Consider the following 14,863-nt stretch of genomic DNA (forward strand, 5'->3'; position numbering starts at 1 on the left):
ACATCTTTACCAATATACAACCCCAAAAGCAATACTGCTCCAGCCCACCCTTTGTCTGGGTTTGTTCCTCAGAAAGTCTGAGGAAGTGCAACAGATTCCAATGGACTGGGGGTGGGAAGAGGGATAACCTGGCCTATGTTTTTCCAGAGGTCATCTCTTCCTTCCCTCCCACCCCTCTTGCTCCCATATAGTTAGAAGCAGCTAGTCCCTTCCTGCCCACACAATGTAAAAAGGCAGCTAACACTTCCAAACTGCTGCTGGCCACTGACATTTGCCAGCTGCCTCCTGTCCCCTAGCTACAATGTGGGCAGGCAGGGATAAAGCCCTAAGGCTGCATTGAGCACTGGGGCCCAGGGAACCTGACTGCAGGGGCTTCCACCAACCAGGCCAGAGAGGGTGCCTAGGAGACAAAGCAACCCCTGAGTTCCCTGGGGGCAGGACCTAGGGCAGGGAGCAGCACATGAAGAGGGGACTAAGCTCCCCTGCCTGGGAACCTGTAGGGTTGGGTTGCAAACAGGCTAGAAATAGCTTCTTCCCCATCACTGCAGAGCCTAAACAAGGGGTGGAGAATCTTCCCCATGTCAGTGCTGTGGGGCTTTGGCACTAAACTGCTAGCCAGGCTGTTCGGGAGCTGAATGATCTGATGAGCTGGTTCTCCACACAGGGCTAGGAGTGGGATGCACGCCACAAAGGTGGATATGGAGGAGCTGGGGAGAGGATGAATAGTACATCAGGGAGAGCACAGTGAAAAGGGATGCATGTAAAATGCCAATGGGTGGGCAGCAGAGGTGACATGTAGCCAGTCACCGCAGCACGCAACCAGGGCTGGTTGGAAGAAGGGAGAGGTGCAGGTGGTAGTGGACCTTGCTGGCTGATAGCTTGCATGCAGTGGAGACTGCACTGTTGGACTAGCAGGGGGAGCAGCTGGCCCTGCACACTGCAGCTTTGCCTGACCACCCATCTTGCGCACACACCCTCATCATCAGCTATTGGACCTCCCACTCACTGCTGGTGGATTGGTGGCTGCCGAGCAAGGAGCCAGCCAGCAGTAAAACCAACCAGTACTGATGGACGGGAAGAAACAGAAAATAGGGGACAATTTGCCATTTTTTGTTAAAAAAAAAAAAAGTAGGGACACCAGCAGGAGGGTTTAAATACAGGACTGTCCCTTTAAAAACAAGACATCTGGTCACCCCAGATATGGGGATCAGTCACCCATCCTATCCATACCCTGGCAGCACAGTGCCCCCTATGGGATTGACTTGGAATGTCAGCAACTCATCAACACCATCTCTTTGAGTAACCTGGGAGACTCTAACCCAAGTGCTGGCTAGGCAGGGCCCTCTTTAGTATGCCAAAAGAGAGGCAATCCCAGTGCTGGGAGAGGAGACTAGCAGAAAGGCCTGAGCCTGACCCTCCCTGTGGCATGCCTGGTGCCCTCTGGTATAACGGTTTCCTCAGTGTTGGGAGTCTGGTGCTGCATCTCAACCTGTGCTAGATCTGGTTTCTCATTGTTCCCAGTGCATGTGTCCTCCTTCGTCCCCCAGGCAGGACTGAAGGAAGATTGGGACTGCAGCAACACAGACTGTACCTTGTGGGGATTGTCCTGATAAAGGATGCTGACGTTCTCACTGTGAGGGAACCAGCAGGAGTGGAAACAGTCTGATCTCCACAGGTGGCTGTTGAAGTTGTAAACACCAGTGGGCAGCAGAGAACGAATGTCATGAATGGGCAGGAGGTGGGGATGAGCCCCTCTCCCTCCTCTAGAATACTAAATGATCCACCTAAAATCACCATGGAGTTGGGGATGTTTCATCCCCACTGCACAGATATGGAAGCAGTGGGATTATGTCATGCAGGAAATTTGGCAGAGTGGGACCTTGAGGCCAGATCTTGGACTTAAAGTTGGAGCTCCTTCTTCTGCCCAGGCAGGGTACAAACAGGAGAACCCCAGCCCCCACATTCCTTTGAAGTGTTCCCGTGCAGCATCCAGCCCTTTCTCCAGTGAACACCCACAGCAATACCAGGCCTGCTGTCCCCAAAGGAACAGCGCATCCCCACTTGTTTGATTGACCTCAGGATCAGCTTCCCGAGAGTATCACAGCGCTGATAGTGAAAAGAATCCCACATTTTATCACCAAATGTTATGACTAAAGGGACAGTGGGAAAGACTGAAAAGGGACAGTCAGTAAGGAAACAGAAGGGCTACATGACCCTTTCCCCTCTCACATCCTGGAGATCAGCTGTCAGAGACCCAGGACTTCAGCAAGTGGCACGGCAGGCTCTCTCAGGAATTGCATGGAGCCCTTCCGCTGAAGTGTTTATGCTCTCTGAGGGCTGAGTGAGTTTTTGTTTGGTTCGTTCAATGCCTAAAATGCTGTGTCCCTGATCCTCTGGCACGACTGCAACATTACTGAGTGCACTGGCTGCGATTCAGCCTCACTCCAGTTTTCACCTCTGTGTTGTCTAATCAGACTCACAGCACATCTATACAAACTGATGGAAAAAGGCCCACTCTCCAGCTGCACTTACACTTAGATTATAAACTCTGCAGGGCATAGCAGCCTCTGGCCCGGTCTAACTTGAAAGGCAGCACTACTACCAGCAGTAGCATATAAAGTGTGGCAGGTGATGTTATTGCTGTCCTTCCTTCTGCTTCATTGCTGGTGGCACTTTTTCTTCTAAGCCAGGCTGCTGGGAAGGTTGTGTCACCACCAGCAGTGGCAGAGAAGGAAGAGTTGCATGGTATAGTATTGCCTCCCTTCTTGTGTTCCACTGATGGCAGTGGCATTGCTTTCTAAGGGAGGTGGCCAGGAAGTGGTGGATATTGGTCAGGTTCCCAACCTAGATGGCAATCCAACTGCTAGTAGCAGCGCAGAAGGTAGGGTAGCATGTTATGGTATTGCCAGCCTTCCATCTGTGCTGCTGTTTGCAGTGGCTCTAACTTCCAAGCTGGGCAGCAAGAGAGCCTAGCTAATGTTTTCCAGGCTGGGCAGCTGAGAGCAGCTACCACTCCAGACCCCCAGCTCTGAAGACAAGGAAAAATCATGGAAATTTTTTCATATTTCCAAAGTTTGCCTGGAGGGAGATCAGAGGCCTTGAGAAGAGGTCATAGCTAGGAACACCCCAACTTATGGTGACTCTACTAATGACCCTCCTGCATTTACCTTGCCACCCCCTTTTGAGGTGGGACCCCCAGTCTCAGAAATGCTGTACTCGGGGCCTCCTCTACAATTCCAAGGTCCAACATAGTTAGTTCTTGGTAGACCCTTTCCCACCACTTCTATGGAAGTGGCTTTAGATTCCCAGAGAATTTTTTCATATTTCAGATAATCTTTCGCGATGGAGAGTGGAGGACCAAAACCAAGGTCATGTTCAGGAAAACCTAGATGCACGGTATGCCCGTCAAACATCATCATTCCTTACATTAAGTGACCATATACTTCCCCACTGCCTCTGGCTGGGCTAAGGAAGGAGCCTGGCGGTCAGGCTGTTAGTGAAATGAAAGATTCCATCAAGGTCTGAATCTCTGCACAGCACTGTAAGTAGAACATATCTTGCCGGGAGGGGATATGGAGGAGCAGTGGGTTTGGGGGGGGGGGGAGGGAGGGAAATAGGCACAGCAGGGAGAGGACTGAGGGGAAGCATGTGAAGGGTTGAGTAATGGGCAGCAGAGGTGACACGTAACTGGCAGCCACCGACCTACGCTCACCAACCACTACAGAGAGCAACCAGTAGGGGCTGGAAATGAGACAGGAAGTGAAGGGATCCTGCTGGCCAACAGGAGGCACCACACTGGACTGCACTGGTGGACCACCTGGGGGATGGCTGGTTTTGTAAGCTGCATCTGTGTCCAACCACCAGCCTTGCACTCCCAATCCCATCATCAGGCAAACATACACACACTTCTGCTGAGGGACAGTTTGTGAGCAAGGATCTGGCCAGCAATAAGACTCACAAGGGGTGGGGGGGGAAGAGGGAGAGCAGAAAATATGGGACACTCGACCCTTTTTTAAAAAAAGGAGAAACACCTGCAGGCAGATTTAAATACAGGGCAGTCCCTTTAAAAATGGACATTAGGTCACCCTATAATTAAGGTTTCTATCACCTATCTAATTTATTTTTAGTCACAGGAACTGAAGTGTGCTTCAGATAGCGGGGCAGAGTAAGAACAAAAGAATTTGGGAGGCAAAGTCCTGGAGGTAAGAGGCTCCAACACTGCCAAAATTAATTGGTGCTTTGGCTTAGCACTTAGATTTATCCAAAGTGTCTTAAACTGATGTACCAGAATGCTGTATTTTGCTTTAAATCACAGCCAGTCAGCAAACTAAGTAAGTCAAGGCCTTAGTCTTAAATAAGTTGTGTACATTTATACAGACATGGTTATAATAGACTTGATTCTCATCCCACAGCTAAAACCAGCTCAATTTGATATGCTGCTAGAAAAGAGAGTCATTGATGTACTTGGATATTTTAAGATATTCAGTAATATATATTGTATTTAAGATCAAACTCATTTCTTGCATGGTTTACAGGTAAAAGTTTTGATGAACTAATTATTAAACAGATACAGCATTGTTAGGAATTGAGTTTCAAGCATCCAAGCAACTTAAAAATTACCACAATTTTTAGTAGCACGTTTTACTATCACCTTTTTCTGACAATTTTTCATCAAATGTTTCCAACATCTGTAAAAATCCCAGAAAAAAAAAATCACATAATTTCCAATTTTCATGTAACCATGCAGTAAACTGATACAAACCACAACTTGTGTTCAAAATTCTCAATTGTACTAGAAGTACTCTACAAACGTAATAGCAAGAATCTACTATATAAATTATTACCTGTACATACAACACCTACGTAAGATTAGTAAGTATACTAGTTGAGGCACAATTTTATGCTTAAGTATTTGAGTTTGTTTAGCGATTCCCTTCCAGTGTTCTTTATCCTTGAGGGGGAGGGGGAAGATTGTTTATCTAGAAAATTAGATTCCCACCCCCTATTATTTGACATGAAGGATCTTTTATTTTGCTTATCTACTTTGTACCAATGTGTTTCTCAACAGCTATCACTGTCACTATGGCATACAGATCCAGCTTTAATAGGCCGGATATTGCTGAAGTGCTTCATGATTACTATTCTGCTCTAAAACATAATAGGTGAAACAATAATTTCCCTTTACAGAAACCTATAGTTGAAACTATAGTAAAGAACAGAATTGTCAGGCGCATAGATGAACATAATTTGTTGGGGGAAAAAGTCAGCACGGTTTCTGTAGAGGGAAATTGTGCATTACTAATCTACTAGAATTCTTTGATGGCGCCAGCAAGCATGTTGATTTGGGGGGCGGAGGGAGGGGAGGGAGTAAATACAGTGGATGTAGTATTCTTAGATTTCCAGAAAGCCTTTGACAAGGCCCCTCACCAAAAGCTCTTAAGTAAAGTAAGCTGTCATGGGATAAGAAAGACAGTCTTTTCATAGATTGATAACTGGTTAAAAGATAGGAAAGAAAGGGTAGGAATAAATGGTCAGTTCTCAAAATGGAGAAAAGTGATCCATAGGTGTCCTTACTAGGACCACTCCTGTTCAACATATTCATAAATGATCTGAAGAAAGGGGTAAACAGTGAAGTGGCAAAATTTGCAGATGATACTAAACTGCTCAAGATAGTTAAGAACAAAGCAGACTGTGAAGCGCTTCAAAAGGATCTCTCAGAACTAGGAGATTGGGCAATAAAATGGCAAATTAATTTTAATGTTGATAAATGCAAAGTAATACACATTGGGAAACATAATCCCAACTATATGTACAAATTGATGGGAACGAAATTAGCTATTACGACTCAAGAAAGATATCTTGGAGACACCATAGATAGATCTCTGAAAACATCCACTCAATGTGAAGCAGCAATGAAAAAGTAAACAAAAAAGTTAGGAATCATTAAAAATGGGATAGAGAATATCTTATTGCCTCTGTATAAATCCATTGTACACTTAAATCTTGAATAATGCATACAGATGTGGTCAGCTCATCTAAAAAAAGATATCTTAGCAACAAAAGTGCAACAAAAAAGATTAGGAGTTTGGAATGGCTGCCATATGAGGAGAGATTAAAAAGACTGGGACTCTTCATCTTAGAAAAGGGGAGACTAAAGTGGGGGGATATGATAGAGGCCTATAAATTCATGACTTGTGTGGAGAAAATGAATTAGGAAAAGTTATTTACTTGTTCCAGTAAGAACTAGGCATCACCAAATGAAATTAATAGGTAGCAAGTTTAAACCAAACAAAAGGAAATACTTCTTCATGCAATGCACAGTCAATCTGTAGAACTCCTTGCCAGAAGACGTTATGAAGGCCAGGGCTTTAACAGGGTTAAAAAAAGAGCTAGATAAATTAATGGAGGTTCAGTCCATCAAGAGATATTAGCCAGGATGGGTAGGAATGGAGTCCTTAGCCTCTGTTTGTCAAGAGGCTGAGAATGGGTGACGGGGAGGGATCACTTGATAATCTGTTTTGTTCATTCTCTCTCAGGGCACCTAGTATTGGCCACTGTCGGAAGACAGGGCACTGGACTAGATGGACCTTTGGTCTGACCCAGTATGGCTGTTCTTATGGTCTTAAAAGACACAAATATTTGAAGAACTTTATGTAATATTTTAACTTACTTGAAAGCTGTTGTATAAGAAAAAACCCACAATAACAATACAAAAACAATTTTATTACTGTAACAGAACGAGCATATTACTTTACCACGAACTAAGAAACTTCTTTCCTTGAAAGAATATTTGAGGTCTCAAAAACAGGTAAAAACCTTTTGTCTCTCAAGTGATCCATATTCATCAGTTTTAGCATTTATTCTTTTGCAAAGACAAAACTTCTGTCAAAGGAGAAAATAGGTACTGTATACTAATTGTATCGACAGCGACCTGTCCCAACAGACAATCAATATAATTCCTTTTAGGTTTGTAATCAAATACCTGCACATGATGAGGTATATTAATTATGCCACACGCTCTATCAATTAGTGTCAACAGGAAAAAATAAAGCATTGGTAGCACAATGTTTCTATTCTCAAAGTACAAAGTTAAATTTTTTTATAATACACTGCACATTCCTTTTTCCATCAAATAAAACCCCTTTATAATCTCATCACCTTCAAAAGTACAGTCACATATATATTTACCTGTATTTATGTCTAAAATACCACCAGTTCTAATAACACACTTGAATAGCAATTAAGGTACCAAAGAATTAAAAAAAGTCTTTAAATATTTTTGGCCCCATATGTAGACAACTTTTAAAACATGAAACAACATAATTATAAGAACACAATACATGTTGACTGCACGGACAATGTAAAAAACATGGTTACTATATAAACATGCACTGCATGTTCCTTTAGCTTCCACTTCTTTACTCAACACACAATTAAACATCTTAAAGAGGAGGTATTATTTCAGTGAAATATTGCTTGTATTTAGGCTTGGAAGGATTAGATTTTTATCAGTAAATATAGGCAAACATTGACTTCTCTGTATACACACAAACCAACTAAAATATTTCCATCAATAATTGACAATTTACAGATGGACATAGTAACAAAAATGATGCCTGAGAACTTATTAGCGTTTGATAAAGGGTATTTATAGTAAATATTTTAACGTCTGATGTTGACAATTTATGTTTTAATGATTATAGAGATTTAACTTTTTGAATCTCAACATCTACAGTAAATAATTATCTGACCCCCCAATAATTTCTCAACTGAACATTAGATAAAAATAAAAACATGCTTAAACATATTTATCATCCATCAAAATAATCCAACTCTGCCAAGCCTACTTGAATTGAAATAATCTCTATTTTTGCTACATCCTTATTCCAATGTACTTTGAGTCTATTTGCATATACATGGGGGATTTGTGGGTTTAAATGTCATTAATAATAAAGACTGCACATTTAAAGTCTAAAACATGATAGCAGGATAGAAGAACTCTCTAAATGTATACACACCTACATAGTAATTTCTCCTGTTGATATTGGTTAAAGTACAGGGATTGTGTAAAGTTAACATTGGTACTCAACATGTGGTTCACTGAAAATGTGCAGATCTAGGACCTAATATTGAAGCTCTTATTCCTGTAAAACCAAAGGGATAATTTGACTGCTTCAAGATTTGGGCACCCAGACACTAAATTACATGAATAAGGCAAGCAAGATTTGGTCCCTAAAGACTTACTGTTTATGTGTTAACAACAACAATGCGAGTAATTGGAAAAAACCTAAAACGTCAATTAACGTTTGTTCTTTGTAAAACTTTGTTTCCCAAATGGTTACAGTTAGCTTTAAAAATTAATTTATTTTGGAGGAAGTGAAAGTGCTGCTTCAATGTATTAAGAGTTAATCAAAGTGTTACATATCTTGGACAACAAATCTTAACCATGACCTCAATCGTTCTTGTTAATCCAGTCCTACATTTCTTCTAGACAATTATGCAAAACTGTGTCAAACTATGTAGTACTGGTTAAGGATTTTAAAATGAGATTATTTGGCTAATTGTATAGTCGATACAATTTATATCGACTATACGATTACTCAGTAAGTGCCTCTGCAGAGCCACAGCAAAGGGTAGCTCCAGGAGCCGACTTGAGCCAGGACTGAGCAGTCCTGACTCGTGCTGGCTCCAGAGTCACCTGTACTGTGGCTCTGCATTTTAAATGTAGTTAAGAGCCTCTGGGCTCTTACAACATTTAAAATGCAGAGACGCAGCAATCAGCGTGAGCTGGGACTGCTTGGTCCCAGATTGTGCTTAGTCAAGCAACCCCAATTTGCAGCAGACAACCCTGGCTGCTGTGAACAGGACTGGTGCCGGAGCAGCCCCTGTTCACGATGGCCAGGGCCTGCTCAGGCAGCAGCTCCTGCCCGTGACCAGCCCTGGCCGCTGCAAACAGGAGTTGCTTGTCAGCAACAGCCCTTGTCTGGGGAGCTGTGCCCCCCGCCCCCACACTGGGACCCTTGCAGAATTGGGGTTGCTTCGCAGCAGCATCCCTTACCACCCCCCCCCCCTTCAGCCTCTGATAGAGGCAGTGGGGTGGGGGCAGGCAGCACCCCAGAGACGGTGCTGGGGGGAAACTGGCTGTTAAGCCAGCTCCCCCCAGCACTGGCTCCTGTCCTCCCTTTGCTGCCTCTTCTAGAGGCAGCTAAGCAGGGTGCTGCAGAAAGCACAGGGCAAGTGGGGACTGCTTGAGTCTCTGCTCACCCTGTGTTCCCTGTGGCACTTCTGCTTTTGAAATGTACAAGAGCCCTACAGGGCTCTTGTACATTTCAAAAGCAGAAGCGCCCACAGAGGGAATTGGCGCGAGCGGGGACTGAAGCAATCCCCATTCACTTTGTTTCCCACTATACATCTGCCTCTCCTACCCTCCACAGAGATGGTGCTGGGGGAAAACCAGCTTTACTAGCTCCCCACCCTCCCCTTGCTGCCTCTTTCTGATAAGCATTTGCTTATCGGATAATCTAATAGACACTTACATACCTAGTGCAGGTTGAACCTCCCTAGTGTGGCGCACTCTGGCTCGGCAACATCCATGGTTCAGCATGATTTTAGTTAGCCAAATGTCCACTTATCATGAATGTGACCAAGTTTCCCTTGGTCCCATAGAGTTTGTTTACAGCCAGTAGTCCTGGTTCTCAGTGTTCTTGTCTGTTATTTAGCTCTAGTTTACCCCTACATCTCTTTTAAGAGCCCAGTAAGCAACTGAAGTATTGGTAATGCTCCTATACAATATTGACCTCCTGTGATATGGCATATTCTCTGGTTCAGCACTGATCAGGTCCTGAGGATGCTGGATTAGGGAGGTTCAATTGGTAGTCCTTGGACAAGAATGCTTTAGGGACTAGGCTGATATTGCCAATCTCATTGCACTTGTGACCTGACTAAATTTGAAGGTGAAATGTTAGAGCAGGGTGGGGAACCTTTGTCAGGGTTAGCTGCTAGTGGGCTGCAAGATGGTTTGTTTACTGAGTGTCTACAGGCACAGAGCAGCACCCATTTGGCATGGTTCAACATTCCCGGCCAATGGGAATTGTGGAAAGTGGCGCCTGGCCTGCGGGTTCCCCACCAAGGGGTTAGAGCAATAAAATACTCCTACCTTCTACCTATAACCTTTTCAGATAATATTTTTGTTCGTTGAGACTGAGCAAGTATAAGAGGGGTTGAGGGTTCACCATGGGAAGGAGGAAGTAAACCAGAACAAAAGCAACATCTTGCCATGTAAATTCAACATTTTCTCTGGGCTGGTGTAGCCAATGGTTGTAAATAAAATGGCTGGCACAGACGCTACTATGAGATTCACATCAGTATCACCTTAGTAGGAGGTTACTACATAAGAACATAAGAATGGCCGTACTGGGTCAGACCAAAGGTCCATCTAGCCCAGTATCCTGTCTACCGACAGTGGCCAGCACCAGGTGCCCCAGAGAGGGTGGACCGAAGACAATGATCAAGCAATTTGTCTCCTGCCATTCCTCTCCAGCCTCTGACAGACAGAGGCTAAAGACACCATTTTATCCCCTGGCTAATAGCCTTTTATGGACCTAACCTCCATGAAATTATCTAGCTTCTCTTTAAACTCTGTTATAGTTCTAGCCTTCACAGCCTCCTCTGGCAAGGAGTTCCACAGGTTGACTACACGCTGTGTGAAGAAGAACTTTCTTTTATTCGTTTTAAACCTGCTCCCCATTAATTTCATTTGGTGTCCTCTAGTTCTTCTATTTAGGGAACTAATACATAACTTTTCTTTATTCTCCCTCTCCACACCACTCATGATTCTATAAACCTCTATCATATCCCTCCTCAGTCTCCTCTTTTCCAAACTGAAAAGTCCCAGTCGCTTTAACTTCTCCTCATATGGGACCCGTTCCAAACCCCTAATCATTTTAGTTGCCCTTTTCTGAACCCTTTCCAAGGCTAAAATATCTTTTTTGAGGTGAGGAGACCACATCTGTACACAGTATTCGAGATGTCGGCGTACCATAGTTTTATACAGGGGCAGTAAGGTATTCTGTGTCTTATTTTCTATCCCTTTCCTAATAATTCCTAGCATCCTATTTGCCTTTTTGACCGCCGCTGCACACTGTGTGGAAGTTTTCAGAGAACTGTCCATGATAACTCCAAGATCTCTTTCCTGATTTGTCGTAGCCAAATTAGCCCCCATCATACTGTACGTATAGTTGGGGTTATTTTTCCCGATGTGCATTACTTTACACTTACCCACATTACTTTACACTTACCCACATTAAATTTCATTTGCCATTTTGTTGCCCAATCACTTAGTTTGGTGAGATCTTTTTGGAGTCCCTCACAGTCTGCTTCTGTCTTGACTATCCTAAACAGTTTTGTATCATCTGCAAACTTTACTACCTCACTGCTTACCCCTTTCTCCAGATCATTTATGAATTTACTAGGATCTTTTCCTGCTGAAAATAAGATACAATTGAAGCTCCATCAACCACAAAGGAAATGGATTAAAAATCCTCACAAAAATAAACACGAGTTTATTTTGTTTGTTTAATAAAGTTTTCAAGGCACATATTTCAAATGGATTGCAACATCTACAGTAACACAGATGTGATTTTTCAGTATGTTCTCATGCCTCTGAACTATGAGTTTTTATTCTTTCAGTAGCCTTGTAATGCTAGTGACCTATGATGGTAAGCAAGTTGGACATAACTGCAGTTTACTTCTGTGAAAAGCCCTATTTAACCCTTCCTGGGAACACCATGGAACTTGTGTTCTACACAAAAAGCTGGAATGAGAATAGACATTTAGTAAATGACACTTTTTTTGGTTATTTCATAAGCAGGCCAGCAAGCAGATTGGATGTTCAAACCAAAGTTCTGATTTTTTAGGTTAAATTATTTAAATATTTTTCCCTTCTAACTGGAATTACAATGGCAACACTTCCCTGCAGTTACAAGACTCTGTTTTCTTTAACCCAATGTCTCAATGCCTCTGTGGTTGTGTGAGTGTGTGTGTCTGTGTCTACCTTAAAAATCCTCCTGATTTTGATTATCCTAAAGCAGAATCAACTGAAGTAGCAACATCACTAAAAATGATAAAACTTAAGAATATTATGTCACGGATGAAATGAGCTAACATGTCTATTCAAAGACGTATAAAGGCAAAAGTGCTATAGACTGGATTTATTTTCAGATGTATACAATGGCCATTAGCTGTATTTTTCTCTACACATGTATTCTATGTGTGTGTATTCAAACTATATATTACTTAGTACTATACACTGAAGTAAAACACAATAGGCAGCCCATTGCAGGGTAATTAAAATATTGCACATTGAATGCTGTTATAAGGCATGAGGCCACTGACTAAGTGATTTCAGCCACTAATGAGTGCAACAGTCACCCTAAAAATAACTACTGGAATGCCTTAGGGCTATTATGAAATGGAATTCATGAACACTTAGACTCAGACATTTACTAGGAATGAGACACATAGGTATGACATCCCTGACAGTCAATCATAATAAACTCCAACTGCATATGGAGTTCTAGAGTTATTTCAAAATATTAAATACATCTACATTCAATCTATCACACAGAAAAAAGATCACTAAAAGGTTCCCATACCTTGCAGTAGCTGAAGATGATGCATTAGTTTACTGTGGTGACTGAAAAGTCTTAATGTTCAGTGCAGATACACATATGCACTTGTGTATAAATACACAAATAACGCATACTGTTAGTGAACTTTATATACAATACAAACGCACACACATTCTTAATATAATGAATGTTCAAGGCTACATCTGATATAAGGCTACTTACTATATCCTGCCACTCAACTATACTAAAAACCATTTTTCCTTCAGATCACCAAACCCATTATTTTTTTGTTTTATAGATTTGCCCTGGTTTAAAATAAAGTGGATAATATAAACATTGTCAAGGTTTTTAAGCCTTAAAATTAGCACATATAGAAATTAAAACTGGACTACCGATGTGACGACATTTGCAACAATAAAGTCTTTAAAAAAGACCACAAGTTATTTGATATTGCAGCACTGTTAGTATAACAATAAACAAACCTATGTTCACAGAGGAAATGGTAAGCATACACATGCACCATGTTCTTGCCGCATATGCTCATTTCATAGAAGTTAAATTCTTTGGATTTACATTTTTCCAGCAGAGATAGTGGGAATGATTTTGCACTCCTCACTCAAGCAAAAGTACTTTTGCAGTGTTTTGTTTCAGCACACCTAGATCAGGCCAAAAGTAGGACACAAACAAGCATCCATTATAGCAGAAACACATCAAATAGCAACTAACTAAACTGCATAAACAGAGAATTCATTAGGAAACTGGTTAGAAAGGTGTGGGGAAGCTAAAACAAAGTTAAGGGATAAAATATTTTCCAAAATTCTTAAAAAATATCTTGACAGTATACTCTCAATTCATTCTATGCATATATTTTTAAACAGTTATCCACTGGTTTAGCATGGCTTCATTGTGTGTGTGTGAGCTTAAATAAAATGTGTGGCAATGTTATACCAATATTAACCACAAAACACCTATTTAATTGAATAAAATGAACAAATATTATTTAATGTGGCCAAATCCCAAAGACCTACTCCTGATCCTTGTCTACATAGGTGAACCCCATTGTCCATGCATTAAAGTAAAAGTTTATGGGGGTTTTGGCCTAAGTAAAATCTTCAGGATTTGGCTCATACAAAAATACTGTATCTACGCACAGAGAAAACGTGAATGTGTCTGTAATTAACACAGTAATGCACATAGTTAAAGACAGTCCTGTTAGCAGAAAATCAAGCTATTTGCATGGATGCTTTGATAGTTTTAAATGCTAGAAAAGAAAAGCTTTATAATGGCATGAATTTACATCAACCTGATTATAATTTTTCTGTATTTACGAAAGTAGGTTCATCTTGAATTTATTTATTTTTTGCAACATTTAGGCTAGACATTTTATTTACATGAAAATTAGTATGATTCAAAATGGGAAAAACTGTGAAGAAAAATGTAAGAATTACGGCAGATGGTCATACTTTGTAGAGACTGTAAAATTGACTAGTGCTCACATTTCCTTAGACGACGATACTCTTGCTTGTAGAGCTGTAGTCCACAGAATTCCAGTTTGGAAGACCAACAGCATGAGCATTTGGCATGCTCCCACTTCTCTCTGCAAAAAGTCACTTTGGAAAATAAGAACTCCTTCTATTAATTCCTACACGGTCACTCTTCAAAAAGACATCTCCATGGTTTTTCAAGATTGGAAGGATATCACAGTGTTTATTTTATACACAAAGTAGGATCTGTTCCAGTATACCCGAGTAAAATAATTCACATATGGAGAATAGTTCATTTTGATCTCATGACAAAATCGTCCATATTTAGAATAGGCATAACTGTCACCTTCGTCACAAACCACCTATCAGATAAGAAGAAATTTGTTAATAGAAATCTAACAACAGAACATATGATTAATCTTTCATTTCTATATTATACAATTCCAACAGGCATAACGCAAATATACATAAATGGCTGAAAACAGCTTCCCCTATGCTTTGTGGTTTTTTAATGCTTGTGAATTGATTAAAACTAGTTCTAGATTGGTACCCCTGAAAATCAATAGAGGCAAAAGGCTTAACGTATTATTTTCTAAAAGCCATTTAGCCTACCCTTTTCTTCTTAAATACAGCACTGTTTAACATTTGCACCTATAGCAATAATACTAAGAGTTCTGTCTTCCCTGTTAATTTTGGATTAAGTAAAGTGAACTCCTCACTCTCAAGTTACCAGTACATAATTAATCTTCT

The 14,863-nt window shown here is 41.4% G+C and overlaps 1 protein-coding gene across 6 annotated transcripts in view; it reads right to left on the bottom strand.

Annotated features, from left to right (window-relative positions):
- Positions 1-6,702: 6,702 nt before the first annotated feature.
- The window catches only part of DPY19L4 (dpy-19 like 4), a 196,354-nt gene continuing 188,193 nt past the window's right edge, over positions 6,703-14,863 (bottom strand). For all 6 annotated transcript variants that reach the window (XM_089776202.1, XM_075920362.2, XM_014579001.4 and 3 more), the window contains one exon: positions 6,703-14,475. In XM_089776202.1, the coding sequence (XP_089632328.1) occupies positions 14,311-14,475 (165 nt within the window). In that variant the 3' untranslated portion in view covers positions 6,703-14,310. The remainder of the gene's footprint in view (positions 14,476-14,863) is intronic.

Source organism: Pelodiscus sinensis, chromosome 2 (assembly GCF_052426305.1).
Source record: "Pelodiscus sinensis isolate ZL-2025 chromosome 2, ASM5242630v1, whole genome shotgun sequence".
NCBI lineage: Eukaryota > Metazoa > Chordata > Testudines > Trionychidae > Pelodiscus > Pelodiscus sinensis.